This window comes from Artemia sp. Qi Xiang Cuo, chromosome 14 (assembly GCF_049724085.1).
Source record: "Artemia sp. Qi Xiang Cuo chromosome 14, ASM4972408v1, whole genome shotgun sequence".
NCBI classification, from domain to species: domain Eukaryota; kingdom Metazoa; phylum Arthropoda; class Branchiopoda; order Anostraca; family Artemiidae; genus Artemia; species Artemia sp. Qi Xiang Cuo.
Window position 1 is genome coordinate 52,308,576 of NC_142807.1, and position 23,141 is coordinate 52,331,716.

Sequence of the window (23,141 nt, forward strand, 5' to 3'; positions counted from 1 at the left end):
AACTCATGATAAAAATACCCCAGACACTGTGCATGTGGTTTCGGTACCAATGTGTGGCATCAGTTTTCCCACAGAAGTTGACCAGGGTGATGGAGCAAGGAAAAATGAAATTAAAGGCAAGAAAAACACTTCCGAGGAATCTGCCAATTGCCCTCGAGCCACTTTAAAAACAATCAAGAAACGAAAGAAGGCTGATCACAAGGAAAGAAATGGAGAAAAGAAAACTACAAGATGTCCCCAAGAATGTTTAAAAAGTTCAAAAGAAAGAAATAAGGAAGCTGCTCGAAATTACAGACTAAAGAAGTGAATCCGGAATCAAGATCTTGAAACAGAGGTAGAATTATTGAAAAAGAAAAGTGCGCTGCTGGAAGAAGAAGTGAAATCTCTGAAATCTCGTAAATAGAGAAGAAAAAGTTAAAATTCTAGTTTTCAAAATTATTTATTCCATATGCTAGTTTTGAAATTTTATGTAGGTTAAACATATTTTTTTGCTTTAAATTTTGATGTTAAGAGAAAAAAAATATCTTTTCCAATTCGATGTTGGAAGAGAAAATGATAACACATTCAGTTTCTGAGTTTAAAAATTTTTGTTGGAGGTAATGGTGCTCGTCCGAAGTCTGCTCCCATGCATTCATGGCGCATGGCGCAGAGCTGACGTCACGTACCCCTGAAGCGTTAGAGATACACTTCTATATAAATTTCCTCGAATCACGGGGTGGCGAGTAATACTAATACTGAAATAACGGGCTCCGATAGTAAAGGAAGAGACCACCTTTGATGTCCCAGCGCGTTAGGAGAGCAATAGGCTGTACCCCTCCCCCATCAATTGATGGGGGAGGGGGTGAATATAGTTCTAACTTCCCCAAAATACTAGAAATACAACTTATCGGTGTTGACTGTTTTCCCAAGACATACCTTTTGCTTACCGAGACATCTACTGCCACATCTTCGTACAGGATTTTTTGTGTTGGGTAACATAGTCCTACTCTACCATATTTATAAATGGTTTAGAATAAACAGCACTGGTCTACCCAGTTTAGGCACGAGAGGGATATCACTTTTCTTACTATCTCTGGTCTACTATTAAGAAAAGGATGAAAAACTTTGGGGACTTTTCTCTCTTAGAAAACAGCCCCCGCGATTTGAAGGTGCTGCTCAACCCATTCGGCTATGACGATGTATTTGTAAGCTTATTATTGTTGCCACTTTATTAATAAGCTTGAACCCTTATGAGCCAGCCGTCACAATTAGTCCTGAAGATGGTGTTTTTTAGACAGTAATAACGCTATAGTTCAAAAGTAAATAGTGTTTTACGTTTTTTAGGTATAAGCCGCTGCTTAATTAGAGTTGAAAAGGAGAATTAGAAAATAAAATTTAAAATTAATATCATTGTAATGTTATGAACAGAAAGTTTCTAGAGGCGAGCCTGCGCTTTGATAGCCCTAACAAGGGCAGTTTGGTAGTATAGGATAAGCTATTACGGAAATTACTTTTTTGATGCTTTCTTCGTTACTGGCTTTTTAGATGCCACTTTCTTGGCGGGAGCCTTTTTGATAGACGACACCTTCTTGGGTGTCGATTTCTTTGCTGATACGGCTTTTTGGCAACAGTTGTGGTCGCTATAACCTGGAAAGGGGTCGTGCTACCAGCCAGAGGCATGGTACACCTTCGGGACGACGGTTACTGTTTAACGGGTTTCTAATGGGCAAAGTCATAGACTGAGTAGGTATTCGAATGTTTAGTTTTTGGGTTCGATGACATGGAAATTTCTGAATTGCAAGGCGTTTATATATAGATATAACCATTTGGTAAAGTAACTTTTGGATATATAACAATTCCATCTCAAAGGCCACGATTCAAAGCTTGTTTACGGTTCAAATTCAAAACTTTTTCATCATTTAAAACCTGGAAATTAGCAATGAGTTATGTTGTACGACATTTACGGAGATATACCCCGCGGCCTTTTAGGTCATATATTTAGGTGTTGATCATTACTCGGTATTGTGGGTGGTGTGCGTGTTACTTGGCCTTTTTAGCACCGGTAGGTTTATCAGAATTAGCTGGTTTTGGAGCTTTTTATTTCTTGTAATTATTGTATGTCGTCTAACAGATATTAAACAATACATTTGGAGGAGACCCTTCAACTTCAGAACTATCCCATAAATCGTAGTATTCTCTCTATCACTTATGAGACTAAAATAAAAAAAAAATATTAACTGACTTTTTGAATTACCATAAACTAAAAGGCTATTTAACACATGTATAGTTATATTTTTAAAATAATGTGGACTTTATAAATTACTTGTTGTCTTGTGTGTTTGAAAGTTTCAATATAATTGGTAGACCATTAACCACCAAAGCCATACAATATACGACCTTGACGCTTCAGAGCGTAAACTACATCCATGGCAGTTACAGTTTTTCTCTTGGCATGCTCTGTGAACGTGACAGACTCGCAACTAAAATTTTCTAGAAAAACTTTAAGAACGCCTCTGGTTTCCTCGTAAAATAGGCCAGATATACGTTTACACCACCTCGGCGAGCCAGTCTTCTAATAGCCGGCTTGGTGATTCCTTGGATATTGTCACGAAGAATTTTACGATGATACTTTGCGCCTCCTTTTCCTCTTCCTGTCTGGGGGAAGTGAAGATTGGAGGCCCCATAAGTAAAGTTTTGTTAGTTAGACTACAAGCGTTCCTATAGAAAACGTTTATTTTAAAGGAAAAAAGCTCTTCCCCAAAAACAGGTAAACGTCAAGTGTGAATAGAAAGCCCTAGCAAATAAAGCCGCTAGCAAAGTGTTCTCTTGTTCATTGTGTCAATGAGATGCAAACTATTAATATGGCTAGAACAAAACAAACAGCGAGAAAATCAACGGGCGGAAAGCAGCTTGCGACCAAGGCAGCACGTGTTCTTTTGTTCATTCTATCAACGAGAGACAAACTATCAATATGGCTAGAACAAAACAAACTGCGAGAAAATCATGCAACACTACTGAGTGTTAATCTTGAAGTATGCTGTCCAAAACTGTTACAAGTGCAGTCTGAACCGACAATTAATTTGCTAACTTACCTGGCTGAAACATACTTACCACAAATTAAAGCAGTCACGCCTGAAGGTCATGGTGGCCCCATCCAGAGGCTGGAATTGCTTCTAGAGAAGTATTTGAAAGAACAAAGAAGGTGAACTATAAAATTATTTGCAGTGGCAAAATTTGAGCATGGTTTGGTTAATTTTTTGTAAATTTGTTTATGCATAAATTTTTTCTAACTTATTACCTGTATACTTTTTTGACTTTTTATAAGAAAAGGGAACATGGTCATGAAACTTGAAATTTTGATTGGTGGGAACACATGTTTCTATTACTACCAGATCTAAGTTTTCCATTAGTTACACAGGCCCTGAAACCTGCAACAGACTTTCAGGAGAAGTAAGAGGTAAGACGATCCCTGTAGTAGTAACATTTTCATGCTTGGTACTGATCAGTCACCTAGCAGCATTTTTCTCATTTCCTTTCTAATAGCTCTTGAGATTAATCGAAATAATTCTTTTCTGAAGAAATTGAAAACGGTTGCTCAAAATGTAAGCTTTGTGGTTCGCAAGCCCCGTAAAAAATCCACATATACCTCCTTTAACGGTAAGCCCCGTCTGTACTCACGATAAGCTATAACAATTAATGGGATGAACTTGATGCCTTCAATTTCTCTGCTATTGAAATCCTTAAACAGAGGAAATAGAAAGAAATAAGAACTGATTTATTGTTCTTGTTGAAATGGACCTCAATGTAGTACCTTTCCTAAAGTGAAGACAAATTACATGCTAATGAAGTAAAGAACTTTCTACTAATTTATATGTTTGTTTCGTAACGCCTGTTAAATGCCAAATGGAATAATAGATGGATAGATCTTTTAAGCATAATAATTATCGTTACTAGAGTACACATTCGGAAAAAAAACATGACAGGCATCAATTATATGCCTGTTTATTTGGATGATATGACAGTTTACGGGCCCGCTTCCTGTGATTTTTATTGAACAAGCTAGTGTCACCTGCAACAAATTCAATGTATATTTGTCAAAAGATCCCCTATTCAAAGAGAAACAGAGTTTGATAATAACTGTGTTGTGACTAAAATGTTTTTTGCTCTTTTTACAAGCTTAAAACTTGTAAAACACAAAAAAATCTTTCAGATTGCATGTTCTTTCTACTAGCTTAAAACAGTGCAGTACTTAACCACCAGACTATCTGGTGGTTGTGAGGTGGTTATGAAAATTTGGGGTATCCAGGAAAAATAAATAGTGTGATCGGTTTTCGAAAATATAACAATCACAAATAAACCAACAGAATTGAAGTACAGTTTTTAACACGCAAGCCTAGGACGTACTCTGCCCTTAGTCTGCTTCTTAGAGTTCTCGGAGATTTCCTTTTGCGCTAATTACAGGGTAAATTATAGGTAAAACGTAGGTTTAATGCTCTTGTTCTGGAATTATCAAGACCAGGTTTGCTCCAGATTTGAGCAGAATTGAAGTTACAAAATTTCTGTTAACCTTTTACTGAGAGTGGACACATCTTGATAAGAGTGTTAGGGGGTAATATAAGAGCCGAAGTTTCATTGAACAAACCTCATGTAGGAATGTCGAAGTGTGCTGTAACAGTTAATTCTGACGACAATTTTATTTTTCACCGTTTCATTGGAAAGATGAAGGACAGAACCAGCTCCTTCGGAACCTTTTTGACTGGACCTTCAAATAGTATCTTATAAGCATACTTATATTTAAGTTCATTTGTAGCTAGAGAAATTTGTCAATATTTTGGAAGTTTTTCGTAACAAGTTATTTTGCGATTTAGGGGGAAATAATTGGACTGAATCTGTTGGACTTCGGCTAGACCCTCCCGAGAAGTTTTTTTTTAGCATAAATCCATGAGAAATATGCCTTGCAGCTTTTTCTGAAAGCCTACCGTTTAAGATGAAAATTCTTACAAAATTTATATCAAAGTTGGGAGTTTGATTTTAGCAACAAAAGTTTCTAAAACTTCCCATCTGCAAGCTGACTCTGCTTTGCAGTGAAAACCGAAACCCCAAACAGAAAGAAGACGTTCTATTGGAGCAGATGATGGTATAGCAATACTGAAATTTTGGAAAATTCTTGCTAAGTCTGGATATTCTTTCAAGGATTCAATCGAACGGTTTTTATCGTCCTTGAACCAAATAACTGACCTTTCATGAAGCAGCCAAAAGAAGAATCCGTGCTCGTCCCAACACCATCACTGTCACAAGCTAAAAGTCATTAGAATCGATCAACTTCGCTTTGCTATGCTCGGCATCACAATCAGTCAAATGATCATCAGCGTTGGCTAACAAAATATGTTTCATTTTGTCACAAATCACATCAATGATTCAGTCACGGATATCTTCCGGTATCCATCTTCCATTGAAAGCAGGGTGGCTTCCACTAACTATTGCTAGCTCCTTAAAACTAGGTTCACGTAGCTGCATTGTAAGAGTGTGAGCAAACCAGTTCTCTAAACTATCCAAAGTCGCTTCCACGAGAGCTTGTGCGTGCTTGATAGAGCGTTTTTGTTTCATATCAATCATTTTCTTTCTTTGTGCAATCAAAACGGGCAACAGCGTTCCTAGAAAACAGTTCTTGTCCCCCAGTAGTATGCCAAGAGCCCTGGCGAAAGGCTCATGTACCTTGGCATACTCCTCGAAAAACTCATGCTCAATCGCTTTCGACTTTGGTAGGTTTAGTTTGGTGTAAACCTACCCAGTCTGGCCCCGCACTTCGACAATCCTTTTCACAGCATCATTTCGGGGATTCCACTAAGCCAAGTCTTGTAAAAGGTTTTCGAAAGCTTTTTTCTCTACAGTCACGAGAGTATTTCTTCAAGTATGTAGTCCACTACGAGATTATCAATTTGCCTGAAAGAAAAAGTTTACTGGGCTTTTTCTCAAAGGAATCTCTGCTCGGAGTTCTTTTTCTAGGAGGCTGTTCTGTCATGGCTTCAGAATCCAAACTGATGCAATCTTCAGGTTGACTTGAAGGCTAGACACCATCTCCTGACTCTAACTCATTACCATCAAGGGTGCCTGTGAAAACACACATTTTCTTGTTTTTTTTTTTTCTCATAAAAAAACATAATTATAAGCCAGTGATGGATGAACACGCTATAAAATGAAACATTTTCAAACACCTGTATGTTCCTGACAAAGCAATAAATTGTAGACAAACATTTTTTTAAAGCACGATCTTTAGCAAAACATGTTCTTTTTGTGGGATACGAATCTACGTTCCATCACTGACCAGCTAAAAAAGTAAGGTAAAAAATAAACAGTAAGGTAAAAAAGTAAGATAAAGTAAGGTAAAAAAAGTAAAAATAAAACAACCTCAACAGGGAGAGATACAAGTGGGACAAAGTTTAGCAACAACTTCTTTTATTTTGTTCAAGACAGAAATAAAGCACATGTGAACAGTTGTACTTTTTTTCATTCACTATTTGTCAAATTTTTTTTTAACTTTTTCTGTTAAAAAAACAAGCAAAGCAGTCTAGCGGCAGGGAAGTAGATGCCCAGAATCCTCTTCTTCAGGCTTACATGGACCGGCACGTCTGAACTTGAAAATTATGAACCAAAATTTGTGACAACTTTTAATAAAAGATTTAGCCTGAATCTCCTTACAGTTTGCCCATCCACGCTTTAGTCTGAGTCTTCTTAAGTGATTCTGTTGCATACTGCATCCAAAAGACCCACAAATTATTATTCTCTGAATTAAAAATTATTTTGCTTCTCTAATTTTTTTTTTATTGTTGAAGAAAAAAGTTTAAAATTGAATTAACCTTTCAGCTTTAGGAGAGAAAAAAAAAAACTTATTATGAAAAGAGCCACAGCCAGTAATGTAAAAACTGGTAAGTAGACATTTACAAGTCTACTTGCCATCAAATGTTATGAAGGAAAAAAAAACTTGTTATGAAAAGAGTCACAGCCAGTAATGTAAAAACTGGCAAGTAGATTTACAAGTCTACTTGCCATCAAATGTTATGAGAAAAAAAAAAACTTGTTATGAAAAGAGCCACAGCCAGTAGTTTAAAAACTGGCAAGTAGACATTTACAAGTCTACTTGCCATCAAATGTTATGAGGGAAAAAAACTCGTTATGAAAAGAGCCACAGTCAGTAGTGTAAAAACTGGCAAGTAGACATTTACAATTCTACTTGCCATCAAATCTTATGAGGTTAGCCATTTTTGTGCTTATCACCTGATACATCTCCATGTGAGTCTCTGTTTTGACCCGATGTTATTATTTGCCTGATAAGAAGTAAAAGCTTAAAGCATAGACTAAGATTTTAATAACTTCTCAAAACCGGCTTCTCCACTTATGTTCCACCCGATTTTAGTGCCTTAGATTTTTTATGACACAGATATTATACTTTTTAGTTTAACTTCAGCACACTCAAAGTCCAGTTCAGTTAAAACACTTTAACTGAACTTTTTTAAAACACTAAATTAAATTAACACGAAATTAAAACACTTCAATTTTAAAATATTTTCCTTACTTCAAAAGACTGAAACTTCAAAAGACAGTGACGACCAATGAAAAATTTTACCTTGGCTACTGAACTTTTGGTGTTTTTATATATACCTACTCTACAAATATAGCTGGCCTCCAGTACGGTACAGTGTTCCTATTGGCGTTCTTCTAAACCAATATCTTAAAAAGCTAATTATACAAAATGAAATCCGGAAAAACAATAAATACTCTCAAAAACTGTTTTTGTTAGACATGAGTATTTAGAAATTTTGGAAAAAGTTAATTTGTATTTAAATACAGAAAAAAATAATTAAACACGTATCTCAATTACTTGATCTAATTTGTAATTAAATACGCATTTAAATACTAGTAATTAATTACTCCCACAGCACTGAATTTAACCTTCCGAGTTTTACAGTTCCTTTAACAATAAAAGGGAAAAGCAACGTTGCCAAGCAACTAAACTTTGTCTCGCTGCTCCCCTCTGACCATGAAAGTGAATATCTCAAAAGAGAAGACGATTTTATTAGTATAATACTGGGTCATTGAAAATTATAATTTCTCCAAGAAGCAACTAAACAAGAACAAAAGTAGAAAATGTACAAAAAACTCCGCGACTCAAAAAAAATATCAAAACACTCGAAAGAATTGTTTAGCGGTAATTTTGAAGAAAACATTATAAACAAAAGAGTAATATACTTAGATTCCTTATTTTATACTCTTTTCAAAAATAATGGTAGCTTCCGTGACAATGCACCTCTTCCCCCTGATGGTCCCAGATATAGTCTTAATAATATATTTCTTCCTCGTTTATCATCTAATGATGCGTCAGACCTTCTTTGTACAAACGGGTTTGGTTCTTTTTTGAACCGAGAAAACCCCTCTGTCTAAGTGATTTCAATGGAATCGTCGAAAAAATATTGGCAGAAATTATTTAAAAATATGGTTAACAACGGAAGGAAACATGATTATCTGATTAATAAAAACTTACTGCATATTATAAAGGAAGAATGTCATTATTTTAGGACTTTCTTGAGTTTTGTATACATCCTAATCTATCCGGGGAGGGAGGTACGCTGTCGGAAAAGCGATCATGATATTTGGAAAAAGCATAAAATAAGGAACCTAATAGCACTACTCATTTTGTCGTATAATGTTTTTTTCGGAAGAATCGCTAAACTGCAATTTTACCCCGTCGGTGGGAATCCTAGCATACACAGGCAATTTTATCCCATCGCTGGGACCACTCAAACACTTCTGGCACATTGGTGGGACTTCTGGCACTCTGTTTTTGAGCTGCAATGACATGCCTATATATCCTACTATAAACAAGCTGTAATTTCCATCGGCAAACTACTATTAACATATTTATAATTAATATAGCTCTGCCACTCATAATAATTTAGAATCAATTTAATAAGTAGGATTCATGTTTACTAAATGTTCAGTATAGGGTCCTGATCCACAGAAAACCTCATCTCCTGCTCCTCTTCCAAATTGTTCTAGTGTCGTCAACAAGGGACCTATCAAGGTCCCCCAGACCAGAAGCATTCAGCAAAATACACACTAAAGCACTGAAAGTTTTGGGTATCCTTGTATAAAAAATTGCACTATCGATTAAACCCCATTTGAAACACCATGAACTTCAACACGTCTGGAAACACTGGAGCAAAGATTTCAAACCTTCATCTATTATATACAAAGTTTTGCAATTTTCTCGAAAGGACGGGTAGGAATACACATTTATTTCTTATTATTCTTTAAACTTATTATAGTCTGAGGTGACCGTATAAAACCAGGGAGAAGGCTTATTAAAATGGGAAACTTGTGCACAGGAATTATGTTTGCGAGGTTTGCAGCGTAGGCTCCTGAACTCGACGTGACATTGACATCTCGTCTCCTTTTCTTTTAGAAATCAAAAAACTTGGATAATGCAAAAAAACTATAGTGCTCTTTAGAGCACTTATTGCCTCACCCAAAGAAAATCCTCAAAATCATTCTAAAATTAAACCCAAAGCAAAGATTTCAAACCTTCATCTATTAAATACAAAGTTTTGCAATTTTCTCGAAAGGACGGGTAGGAATACGCATTTATTTCTTATTAGTCTATAAATTTATTTAAGCCTGAGGTGACCGTATAAAACCAGGGAGAAGGCTTATTAAAATGGAAATTTATGCACAGGAATTATGTTTGCTAAATTTGCAGCGTAGGCTCCTGAACCCGACATGACATTGACATCTCCTTTAGAAATCGTTAGAAATCCTTTCGAATTTGACCTTTTCCTTTAGAAATCAACAAAATTACCATGGATAATGCAAAAAAGCTATAGTGCTCTTTAGATTACTTATTGCCTCACCCCAAAGAAAATTCTCAAAATCATTGTATAGTTAAACCCTGACAAATGAAACTACAGTATTGGATGTGCGGCGCAGGATCCCAATCCCTAGACTAGGCACGTACGGGGGAATCTTTTAGGGGGGGGGGAGAGGGCGATAAAAACAACGAATTAATTGTATGTAATAATTTGAACAAGGGACGCCCAAATATTCAAGAAAATTAAGGTTTTCGAGACCCCCCTCACACCCCCTTTCCTCTTAATCTCATCTCTACTTGGCCACCTTTGACCTTAAAATATCCAGCACAACAAAGTGATTTCAATTTGAAGTTTGTTTCCAAAACCCTACTACAATTAACGATAGCCAATTATATATTTATAAGAAACCCTTTATACTAAATGGCTGATAACTCCAGTTTCAATCTCTATTTGAAACTGATAATAAGCATTTTAGTTGCTTCTGCGCTATTAATAACAAGATTTAAACCAATTGTTTCGCTACCTCGTGATTTGGAGCGAAAACAATAGCGCATAATTAATTAGTTTTAATGATAATTGTCTGTTGGAACGCACCCAAAACAATAATTACGCCTTTTTTGGGAAGGATCAAAGTTTCTTGAATCAAACACAACGAATAAACATAATTTTTTTTTAGTTTATTCGTTTTCCGTATATTTTTTTTTCATCGACCTTATACAATTATTTATAAACAAACAAAATCATTCTAATTCTATAAAATCTGTAATTTTTGCCATTTTTACTGTACTACCCGACTTAATCCTCACAGTTCTGCCAGACGTTTTCGTCGAGCTGGGAACCGGGAATATATCCGGCCGCGATGAGCTTCCAAAACCGTTAAAGGATATATCACTATCTCTATTCCTTTTTACAGGCGAGTTTGATAGGTTGGTCATAGGACGCTTTCTCATTATTGATAGGTTACTCAGGATGACATCATCTCCTCTGCACTGACTGGTCGAAGCTTTTGGAGATTCTGCTTTTTCATCAATTACTTCCAGGATATTGTCTGCCACAGCCTTAGACGACTGAAACTGGAAAGGGGTATGAAATGAAAGAGATCAGAGGTAGAGGTGGGAGAGAGGAAAGAGGTAGATTGTTTTGCATTTTTAAACGAAGCTCCAAATAAGGTGTTTCTCAAAATTTAGAGTGGATTAAGTGAAAAAATCTATAAAAGTAAGATTTAAAAATTTTAAAATATCCTTATTAAAAGTTTAAATTGTTAATATCTTGAGCTATATTACTTTTACGTTTATATAATAAATATTAGTAAATATTACGCTATCATAAAAATTAAAAAAACATTATTAAATCATTTTCGTCCTTAAGGTAATTTAGAGACTTTATTTAAAAGGTACTTTTGAAAAAAAAAATGGGAATAATTTTATGAAAAGACAAATTTAATTTTGTTTAAAGACAAAAAAATAGAACTTCTATTATAAATGTCAAAAGCTGGATTAAAGAGATTAGCAGTGACAACAGAACCGAACATAGATTTTATTAGAAAATAAGATACCTCGCAAGAGATCTCTAGGGAGAACAATAGTCCCACCTTCTTGCCAACTACAAGCCAATCACATTATTGCTTATCTCTGGAGAGAAAAATAGCCCCGCCTTCTGCCAATTCCAAGCCAATCACATTATTCCTCATTTATGGAGGTTAAGAAATAAAACACTGAAATAGCATATACCATGATTGCAGCATTAACTGCATATTAGACAAGAGCGAGCAATGGTACCCTAAATTTTAAAGAGGTTTAGAAAAAAATGTGTAGTGTGAAACTTTTGTCATTTCAAGCTATGTCAGTAATGATGGCTATTATTTTGGTTGATCTCAGCGGAAAAGTTTCATCACGAAAACACATTTATTTTAATTTCGGAAAAAAGAACTTGAAACCCTTCAGCAATGGCGGCGGAGTGAAGTAAAAAGTCCACCATAGGAATCATCAAGGTTGAAAACCATTCACAGGAGGATTTCATCCCCCCCCCCATTTTGAAAACCTGAAAACCGTATTTTAGTCCGTGTCTCCATTTTCCTATCAAAATCATTTATTTATTTATTATCAAAAACACTATTCCAAAATTATTCAATAAAAATACGGCTGATCAAAAATTTCGTCTAATATTCAGATTTAACCTAAACTTTAATTGCAATCCAACTTTTGGATTGTTAAGCAGAAAAACTCAATTCAAAAAAAAAAATTAATTGACTCAAAATAAAAACCATGGCAGTTAAAAAATGAACAGTAACTGATTAAAATAAAATATTCCCTCCCCCCTCCCCCAAAAAAATATCAAAGAAAAGTAAAAAAAAAAAAAAAATGTTAAAGCATAAAACGAGCCAAAAATAAAGTCACATATAAATAAAATTAAACCCTAAGGAACAAAAAGTAGAACGAATAACCAAGTAAAATCCATAAAAGAAAATACAATAAATAAATAATGAAACCCAAAGCAAACAAAATATATCACATAGAAAAGTAGAACTACCCACGCCTCAAACACCCAAAAAGGCTAGAGTGTCCTTTACACTTTACTGAAAACATACAATATTTTTAATAGATTTCCTTTTATCATTTTAACATTTAACAACTGAAATTAATTTACCAACCGCAGCAAACTTTAAATCACCAGCAGCAATTAATTTAGGTTTAAGTAATTTCAAATAAAATAAAACCAAAAAGGAAAATAGTTATAAAAAACGTCCATTTAAAACAGCTGAACTAAGCTGAGTCACAAATGTATTTGTTCCAATTTTTTTTCCTGAAAATTTACCTTATCAATTTTACTGTTACTTGTCTTAAGATGAACCAAGAAAGAGACTGTTCAATATGGATATTGTTGTCAGAAAACGACAAATAACACTCCAGTTTTTAGGATGCTCGAGGGAACTGTAGCCCCGTTCTTGTTCGTCGTAATTTATGTTCAATTTTAGGTTAAACTTGAATATTTATTTTAAAATGGGAACTTCCTAGGAGGGTGTAAAGAGGGAGGCTTTGAATAGATAGGGATCGAGGAGGAGCATACGTAGCTGTGTTGGCCTCAGGCGGCTTGGTGCTGCGGTGAGTTTTTAGAACTAGTAGTAGTAGTATCAGCATATGACACAAGAGAAGCATTGATACCATTGGAAATGCAGGAAGATGGACAATTTTCTTGGGGATCAACAGCATAGTTTTTATACAGAACGGAGGAGAAACTGCCCCTTGGAGGGCTCCTTAGATTTAAAAAAAGGGATCTTAAGACAGATTTGAAGGCGAGAATACATGTCGCGAATAGCCATAATGGCTCAACTGATATCAAGTCCTTCAAGAAACGGGGGAAACCCTGACGCACCTGATTCAATTAACAAGTTGGCAATAGCTTGGCGGTGGTGAGTTGTTAGAAGTAGTAGTAGTATTTATTTTAATCTCTCTCCAATTTAGACTTCACCTATTCATTCATAGTAATTTCTCTTCATTTTACATATGACTTGACTATTCATTTCAATTTCTGATCGTTTCAAGTTTAACCCATACAATTTTAATTCGGCTTATTTAAGTTTTGAATACTGTTCTTTACTTTTCTTTGAAAGGTTCAACACAATGTTTTGGAAAACGCTTTTTTCCAAATTAATGATAAAATAAAGGTAACGACGGTATGGTCACATTTCACGAATGAAGTATTAGAGGTTGCCAAAATGGTGCGTTGCAGAAATCCAACTGGTAACACATAAAAAAGTCAGTCGTCATCAAAATGGGGGCAGGGCATAAAAACGAATTTAGAGAAAGTGAGAACTTCAATGGACGGAAGATGGGACATAGAATGATGTTCTGAATAGAATACAGTAGGGAGGGATTAAGCGCATCTTGTGCGACATTCAGGCGGCTAGTGCTACGATGAGACGTTAGGAGTAGAACGTTAGGTGAACAATACCGATCACTCAAATAAACCGAATTGTCATGTTTTTATCTAGACCAAAATTACCAATTTCTTCAAAATTTTTTATGATCGATGACATTTCTTCAGTTAATAGCAACAACAAAAAAAAAAACATTTTGAGATTATATTTTCAGAATGTGTGGAATTTTTCACCCGAACTCATGAATTTCGAAAAATCAACATACTACGATTTTGATATTTATTTTTAGATAGATGTCGCCTACGTATTTCCACCTTACTAAAAAAAGAAAACAAAAGAATAACTTTCGTGGAAAAGTGCCAACGCCTCAGACTTAGATAAAAGTACAAATTAGAGGCAGAACTGTCGTACTAATAAATAAAAGAAAAAATTAAATTCATATTGCCAATTTCACATGACTACTTACTTATGAGCTAGAAATTTGAAGTAGTCGTCCTCAATTTTTTTTTTAATTGCATTTTATTTCTTTTGATTTTCGATTCCCAGTATATATATTATAATTCTTAAACCAGAAACATTTATTTTACTAAAAAACTTATATCTCCCCTAAATATCAGCAACTAAATAAGATAAAATTATATATATCAGAATAAAAATGTAGTTTCCAATTCAGTCAAATAACAACCAATTTGATATTTCTATGCAAAGTAGAATTTCACTGTGGAAAAAAGCAATTTATAGTTTTTCCCAAAATCAAATAATAATCCCAATCAAAATAAAAGCATCAAAAATAAAGACATCACAATACCCCCTCCCCTTGACCCATGTTGCCATCAATTATAATGTACCTATAGACCTAACATATTCTGAGTTATCATTTTAAACAGATGCCCACTTGCCATCAATTATAATGTCCCTATAGACCTAACATTTTCTGAGTTATCATTTTAAACAGATGCCCCCTTGCAATCAATTATAATGTACCTATAGACCTAACATTTTCTGAGTTATCATTTTAAACAGATGCCCCCTTGCCATCAATTATAATGTACCTATAGACCTAACATTTTCTGAGTTATCATTTTAAACAGATGCCCTCTTTCCATCAATTATAATGTACCTATAGACCTAACATTTTCTGAGTTATCATTTTAAACAGATGCCCTCTTGCCATCAATTATAATGTCCCTATAGACCTAACATTTTCTGAGTTATCATTTTAAACAGATGCCCTCTTGCCATCAATTATAATGTACCTAGAGACCTAACATTTTCTGAGTTATCATTTTAAACAGATGCCCCCTTGCCATCAATTATAATGTACCTATAGACCTAACATTTTCTGAGTTATCATTTTAAACAGATGCCCCCTTGCAATCAATTATAATGTACTATAGACCTAAAATTTTCTGAGTTATAATTTTAAAAAGATGCCCCCTTGCCATCAATTATAATGTAACTATACACCTAACATTTTCTGAGTTATCATTTTAAACAGATGCCCCCTTGCCATCAATTATAATGTCCCTATAGACATAACATTTTCTGAGTTATCATTTTAAACATATGCCCCCTTGCCATCAATTTTAATGTCCTATAGACCTAACATTTTCTGATTTATAATTTTAAACAGATGCCCCCTTGCAATAATTTATATTTTACCTATAGACCTAACAGTTTCTGAGTTATAATTTTAAAAAGATGACCCCTTGCCAACAAATAAAATGTCCGTATATACCTAACATTTTCTGAGTAATCATTTTAAACAGATGCCCCCTTGCCATCAATTATAATGTACCTATAGACCTAACATTTTCTGAGTTATCATTTTAAACAGATGCCCTCTTGCCATCAATTATAATTTACCTATAGACCTAACATTTTCTGAGTTATCATTTTAAACAGATGCCCCCTTTCCATCAATTATAATGTACCTATAGACCTAACATTTTATGAGTTATAATTTTAAACAGATGCCCCCTTGCCATCAATTATAATGTACGTATAGAACTAACATTTTCTGAGTTATCATTTTAAACAGATGCCCCCTTGCCATCAATTATAATGTCCCTATAGACCTAACATTTTCTGAGTTATCATTTTAAACAGATGCCCCCTTGCCATCAATTATAATGTACTATAGACCTAACATTTTCTGAGTTATCATTTTAAACAGATGCCCCCTTGCCATCAATTATAATGTCCCTATAGACCTAACATTTTCTGAGTAATCATTTTAAACAGATGCCCCCATGCCATCAATTATAATGTACCTATAGACCTAACATTTTCTGAGTTATCATTTTAAACAGATGCCCTCTTGCCATCAATTATAATGTACCTATAGACCTAACATTTTCTGAGTTATCATTTTAAACAGATGCCCCCTTGCCATCAATTATATTGTACTATAGACCTAACATTTTCTGATTTATCATTTTAAAAAGATGCCCCCTTGCCATCAATTTTATTTTACTATAGACCTAACATTTTCTGAGTTATCATTTTAAAAAGATGCCCCCTTGCCATCAATTATAATGTACGTATAGACCTAACATTTTCTGAGTTATCATTTTAAACAGATGCCCACTTTCCATCAATTATAATGTACTATAGACCTAACATTTTCTGAGTTATCATTTTAAACAGATGCCCACTTGCTATCAATTACAATGTACCTATAGACCTAACATTTTCTGAGTTATCATTTTAAACAGATGCCCTCTTGCCATCAATTATAATGTACTATAGACCTAACATTTTCTGAGTTATCATTTTAAACAGATGCCCTCTTGCTATCAATTACAATGTACCTATAGACCTAACATTTTCTGAGTTATCATTTTAAACAGATGCCCTCTTGCCATCAATTATAATGTACCTATAGACCTAACATTTTCTGAGTTATCATTTTAAACAGATGCCCTCTTGCTATCAATTAAAATGTACCTATAGACCTAACATTTTCTGAGTTATCATTTTAAACAGATGCCCCCTTGCCATCAATTATAATGTACGTATAGACCTAACATTTTCTGAGTTATCATTTTAAACAGATGCCCTCTTGCTATCAATTACAATGTACCTATCGACCTAACATTTTCTGAGTTATCATTTTAAACAGATGCCCTCTTGCCATCAATTATAATGTACTATAGACCTAACATTTTCTGAGTTATCATTTTAAACAGATGCCCTCTTGCTATCAATTACAATGTACCTATCGACCTAACATTTTCTGAGTTATCATTTTAAACAGATGCCCCCTTGCCATCAATTATAATGTACTATAGAAATAACATTTTATGAGTTATAATTTTAAAAAGATGCCCCCTTGCTATCAATTAAAATGTACCTATAGAACTAACATTTTCTGAGTTATCATTTTAAACAGATGCCCCCTTGCCATCAATTATAATGTACCTATAGACCTAACATTTTCTGAGTTATCATTTTAAACAGATGCCCCCTTGCCATCAATTATAATGTACTATAGACATAAAATTTTCTGAGTTATCATTTTAAACAGATGCCCCCTTGCCATCAATTATAATGTACTATAGACCTAACATTTTCTGAGTTATCATTTTAAACAGATGCCCTCTTGCTATCAATTACAATGTACCTATAGACCTAACATTTTCTGAGTTATCATTTTAAACAGATGCCCCCTTGCCATCAATTACAATGTACCTATAGACCTAACATATTCTGAGTTATCATTTTAAACAGATGCCCACTTGCTATCAATTACAATGTACCTATAGACCTAACATTTTCTGAGTTATCATTTTAAACAGATGCCCCCTTGCCATCAATTATAATGTACCTATAGACCTAACTTTTTCTGAGTTATCATTTTAAACAGATGCCCCCGTGCCATCAATTACAATGTACCTAGAGACCTAACATTTTCTGAGTAATCATTTTAAACAGATGCCCCCTTGCCATCAATTATAATGTACCTATAGACCTAACATTTTCTGAGTAATCATTTTAAAAAGATGCCCCCTTGCCATCAATTATAATGTCCCTATCGACCTAACATTTTATGAGTTATCAATTTAAACAGATGCCCCCTTGCCATCAATTATAATGTACCTATAGACCTAACATTTTCTGAGTTATCATTTTAAACAGATGCCCACTTGCTATCAATTACAATGTACCTATAGACCTAACATTTTCTGAGTTATCATTTTAAACAGATGCCCACTTGCCATCAATTATAATGTACCTATAGACCTAACATTTTCTGAGTTATCATTTTAAACAGATGCCCCCTTGCCATCAATTATAATGTACCTATAGACCTAACATTTTCTGAGTTATCATTTTAAACAGATGCCCCCTTGCCATCAATTATAATGTACCTATAGACCTAACATTTTCTGAGTTATCATTTTAAACAGATGCCCCTGCCATCAATTAAATGTACCAAGACTAACATTTTCTGAGTTATCATTTTAAACAGATGCCTGCCATCAATTATAATGTCTATAGACCTAACATTTTCTGAGTTATCATTTTAAACAGATGCCCCTTGCCATCAATTATAATGTACCTATAGACCTAACATTTTCTGAGTTATCATTTTAAACAGATGCCCCCTTGCCATCAATTATAATGTACTATAGACCTAACATTTTCTGAGTTATCATTTTAAAAAGATGCCCTCTTGCTATCAATTACAATGTACCTATATACCTAACATTTTCTGAGTTATCATTTTAAACAGATGCCCTCTTGCCATCAATTATAATGTACCTATAGACCTAACATTTTCTGAGTTATCATTTTAAACAGATGCCCCCTTGCCATCAATTATAATGTACCTATAGACCTAACTTTTTCTGAGTTATCATTTTAAACAGATGCCCCCTTGCCATCAATTATAATGTAACTATAGACCTAACATTTTCTGAGTTATCATTTTAAACAGATGCCCCCTTGCCATCAATTAAAATGTACCTATAGACCTAACATTTTCTGAGTTATCATTTTAAACAGATGCCCTCTTGCTATCAATTACAATGTACCTATAGACCTAACATTTTCTGAGTTATCATTTTAAACAGATGCCCACTTGCCATCAATTATAATGTACTATAGACCTAACATTTTCTGAGTTATCATTTTAAACAGATGCCCTCTTGCCATCAATTATCATGTACCTAAAGACCTAACATTTTCTGAGTTATCATTTTAAACAGATGCCCCCTTGCCATCAATTATAATGTCCCTATAGACCTAACATTTTCTGAGTAATCATTTTAAACAGATGCCCTATTGCAATCAATTATAATGTACCTATAGACCTAACATTTTCTGAGTTATCATTTTAAACAGATGCCCCCTGGCCATCAATTATAATGTACTATAGACCTAACATTTTGTGAGTTATAATTTTAAAAAGATGCCCCCTTGCCATCAATTATAATGTCACTATAGACCTAACATTTTCTGAGTAATCATTTTAAACAGATGCCCCCTTGCTATCAATTATAATGTACCTATAGACCTAACATTTTCTGTGTTATCATTTTAAACAGATGCCCCATTGCCATCAATTATAATGTACTATAGACCTAACATTTTCTGAGTTATCATTTTAAACAGATGCCCCCTTGCCATCAATTATAATGTCCCTATAGACCTAACATTTTCTGAGTTATCATTTTAAACAGATGCCCCCTTGCCATCAATTATAATGTACTATAGACCTAACATTTTCTGAGTTATCATTTTAAACAGATGCCCCCTTGCGATCAATTACAATGTACCTATAGACCTAACATTTTCTGAGTTATCATTTTAAACAGATGCCCTCTTGCCATCAATTATAATGTCCCTAGAGACCTAACATTTTCTGAGTTATCATTTTAAACAGATGCCCCCTTGCCATCAATTATAATGTACCTATAGACCTAACATTTTATGAGTTATCATTTTAAACAGATGCCCACTTGCCATCAATTATAATGTACTATAGACCTAACATTTTATGAGTTATCATTTTAAAAAGATGCCCCCTTGCCATCAATTATAATGTCCCTATAGACCTAACATTTTCTGAGTAATCATTTTAAACAGATGCCCCCTTGCCATCAATTATAATGTACTATAGACCTAACATTTTCTGAGTTATCATTTTAAACAGATGCCCCCTTGCCATCAATTATAATGTCCCTATAGACATAACATTTTCTGAGTTATCATTTTAAACAGATGCCCCCTTGCCATCAATTATAATGTACGTATAGACCTAACATTTTCTGAGTTATCATTTTAAACAGATGCCCTCTTGGTATCAATTAAAATGTACCTATAGACCTAACATTTTCTGAGTTATCATTTTAAACAGATGCCCTCTTGCCATCAATTATAATGTACTATAGACCTAACATTTTCTGAGTTATCATTTTAAACAGATGCCCTCTTGCTATCAATTACAATGTACCTATAGACCTAACATTTTCTGAGTTATCATTTTAAACAGATGCCCCCTTGCCATCAATTATAATGTACCTATAGACCTAACATTTTCTGAGTTATCATTTTAAACAGATGCCCCCTTGCCATCAATTATAATGTACCTATCGACCTAACATTTTCTGAGTTATCATTTTAAACAGATGCCCCCTTGCCATCAATTATAATGTACTATAGACCTAACATTTTCTGAGTTATCATTTTAAACAGATGCCCTCTTGCTATCAATTACAATGTACCTATAGACCTAACATTTTCTGAGTTATCATTTTAAACAGATGCCCCCTTGCTATCAATTAAAATGTACCTATCGACCTAACATTTTCTGAGTTATCATTTTAAACAGATGCCCCCTTGCCATCAATTACAATGTACCTATCGACCTAACATTTTCTGAGTTATCATTTTAAACAGATGCCCCCTTGCCATCAATTACAATGTACCTATCGACCTAACATTTTCTGAGTTATCATTTTAAACAGATGCCCCCTTGCCATCAATTACAATGTACCTATAGACCTAACATTTTCTGAGTTATCATTTTAAACAGATGCCCTCTTGCTATCAATTACAATGTACCTATCGACCTAACATTTTCTGAGTTATAATTTTAAACAGATGCCCTCTTTCAATAAATTATAATGTACTATAGACCTAACATTTTCTGAGTTATCATTTTAAACAGATGCCCTCTTGCTATCAATTACAATGTACCTATAGACCTAACATTTTCTGAGTTATCATTTTAAACAGATGCCCCCTTGCCATCAATTATAATGTACCTATAGACCTAACATTTTCTGAGTTATCATTTTAAACAGATCCAAATATATTATTTTGTAAAATAGAAGGGAGGCACCCAACAATCAAATATTATTAAGGGGGCAATGGTAAAATAAAATTTGGATATACAAAATATAATTTTTGTAACATAAAATTTGGATATTTGGATTTTGGATAAGTTTTTTAACCTTACTATTATATCTGTCAAAGATGGAACTTCTCTGACCTAATCAGGCAGTTAAACTTCTGACGAAAGTCGAATCAATGATTTCTACATGTTTTTTTCCGTGGGTATCTGGACAAAGCCATACCCAGGGGAGGGTTGGGGGGTTTGAACCCCATAATCCGAAATGTTTGTCCGACTCATAAAAACGTGACAAAAATGAATATAAACAGATTTTCGAAGTCTTTTGTAAACATTTTTTTTTTTTGTAAAACCCACCCCGAAACAAAATCCTTTTATACAAAGGATTGTATAATTATTTTGCCGTCAAATTTTTACGGCAAAATAAATTTTGCCGTCAAAATAAAAGCATCAAAAATAAAGACATCACAATACCCCCCCCCCTTGACCCATGTTAGGTTTACTCATTCTTGAAAACCACGATTTTAAAGATCTTCTTTTGATTGTTTCAGTTTAGAAGTTCAGTTTCAAAGTTTAAAGGTTAACATACCGCAGTTTGTCATCGTTGCTCTTTTAACCGTAAAAACAAATAAACAAAACTAAGTACTTAAATTTGATAGCACTTTTCGTCTGTAGAAATTCAAACATTAACAATCTGTTGCTTCTCAAAGACAACTAAACCGTCAAACGAAAGGAATACCTTCTTAAGCCGTTTGGTGTCATGTGTTTTTTGTTGGTTTTCACCACTGTTTCGTTTTTTTAAGGGGCGGGGGGACCAAGATTTTTGCTCCCTCCCTACTGAACTTTAATAACGGCAGATACAATTGAGTTGGCCTCAATTTCCTGATTTCTGTACTATATCCCCAACGTAAAAGGCCTCACTCCCCTTATCCCCACCATTTGTAGATTCTGTAGATTCTGTAACATAAAAAATTTAACTATTGAACATCACCTATTTGAATGCAATGCGCTAACAACCCGTCAATATACATTTGAAATTAATTTGTCAAAGTGCCTCTAACTACCGCCCTCAGGTTAAGGCCTGGTTTGCTAGGCCCTAAAAAGAACTTTAAACTCGAAATATTCACCAGGATAGTTGACTGTCTTGAACATAAGAAAAAAAATTGCCCTCCCCCCAGCCAACGAAAAATAAATTTTTCCCCTCTTCTCTCTAAACGTTGGTGAATTGACACCACAGAAAAGACATGTGTACTGCAGTGATGGTAGAGGTCAACACTCCACTTTAAGATGGAGAAATAGGCAGAGGGCTAAATAGTCCTGACTGAAAAGCCTATAAGTTTAAGTAGAAGAAGATCAATTTATTTTTGACTACAACAACTTGTATCAATTAAATGATTGTGATGTAACGTAGACCATGAGAAAAACGGAACTCACCTTTTCATGAGGAGTAAGAAAAATGCTTTCATCATTTCTAAGAGATAAGAAATCGGCAGTTGTCTCCAAACACGGTTCTTCACGTTTTTCCAACCGTACATCTTTGGTGTCAGATCTGGATACCACACTCTTGCTAGTACGAGATTTAGATAGAACTTTCAGCTTATTTTTCAAATCCTCATTCTACAAAGGTACATACATAAATTATTAGAATTCTTTTCACATATCGAGTCACGAACCAGTTACATACATCTTATAAAACGGATTCTAGTAGTTCATCCCAAATAAGTTAAGTACTACAGGCAGAAAAGCTCGAAATGGCCACCTAAATTTTGCCGTCATCATTAAAAATTTCAAGATACTTGATTAAATTTTAAACTTAATAATAAATAATGAGATAAAATTGAATTTAATCTAAAGAAGGATTAATTGATAATATTTAAACGTACACGTTAGGTGTGTTCTAAAACTCAATGGTTATCGTTAATAACTAAAACTTATTTCATACATATTAATAATAAATATATTAAATAATAATTATATTAAACATTTCAATAAATTTAAATTAATAAGATTCAAAACTAATTAGTACATTAATAAAAAATATCAATATATATAATAATAAGTT

The 23,141-nt window shown here is 34.1% G+C and overlaps 1 protein-coding gene across 1 annotated transcript in view; it reads right to left on the bottom strand.

Moving 5' to 3' along the window:
• Nucleotides 1-6,424: 6,424 nt before the first annotated feature.
• LOC148944605 (uncharacterized) overlaps nucleotides 6,425-23,141 on the bottom strand; it is a 73,559-nt gene continuing 56,842 nt past the window's right edge. The window contains exons 5-6 of the mRNA XM_089100381.1: nucleotides 22,514-22,696; nucleotides 6,425-10,915 (exon numbers count right to left, since the gene is read on the bottom strand). Of these exons, the coding sequence (XP_088956507.1) occupies nucleotides 10,583-10,915; nucleotides 22,514-22,696 (516 nt within the window). The 3' untranslated portion in view covers nucleotides 6,425-10,582. The remainder of the gene's footprint in view (nucleotides 10,916-22,513; nucleotides 22,697-23,141) is intronic.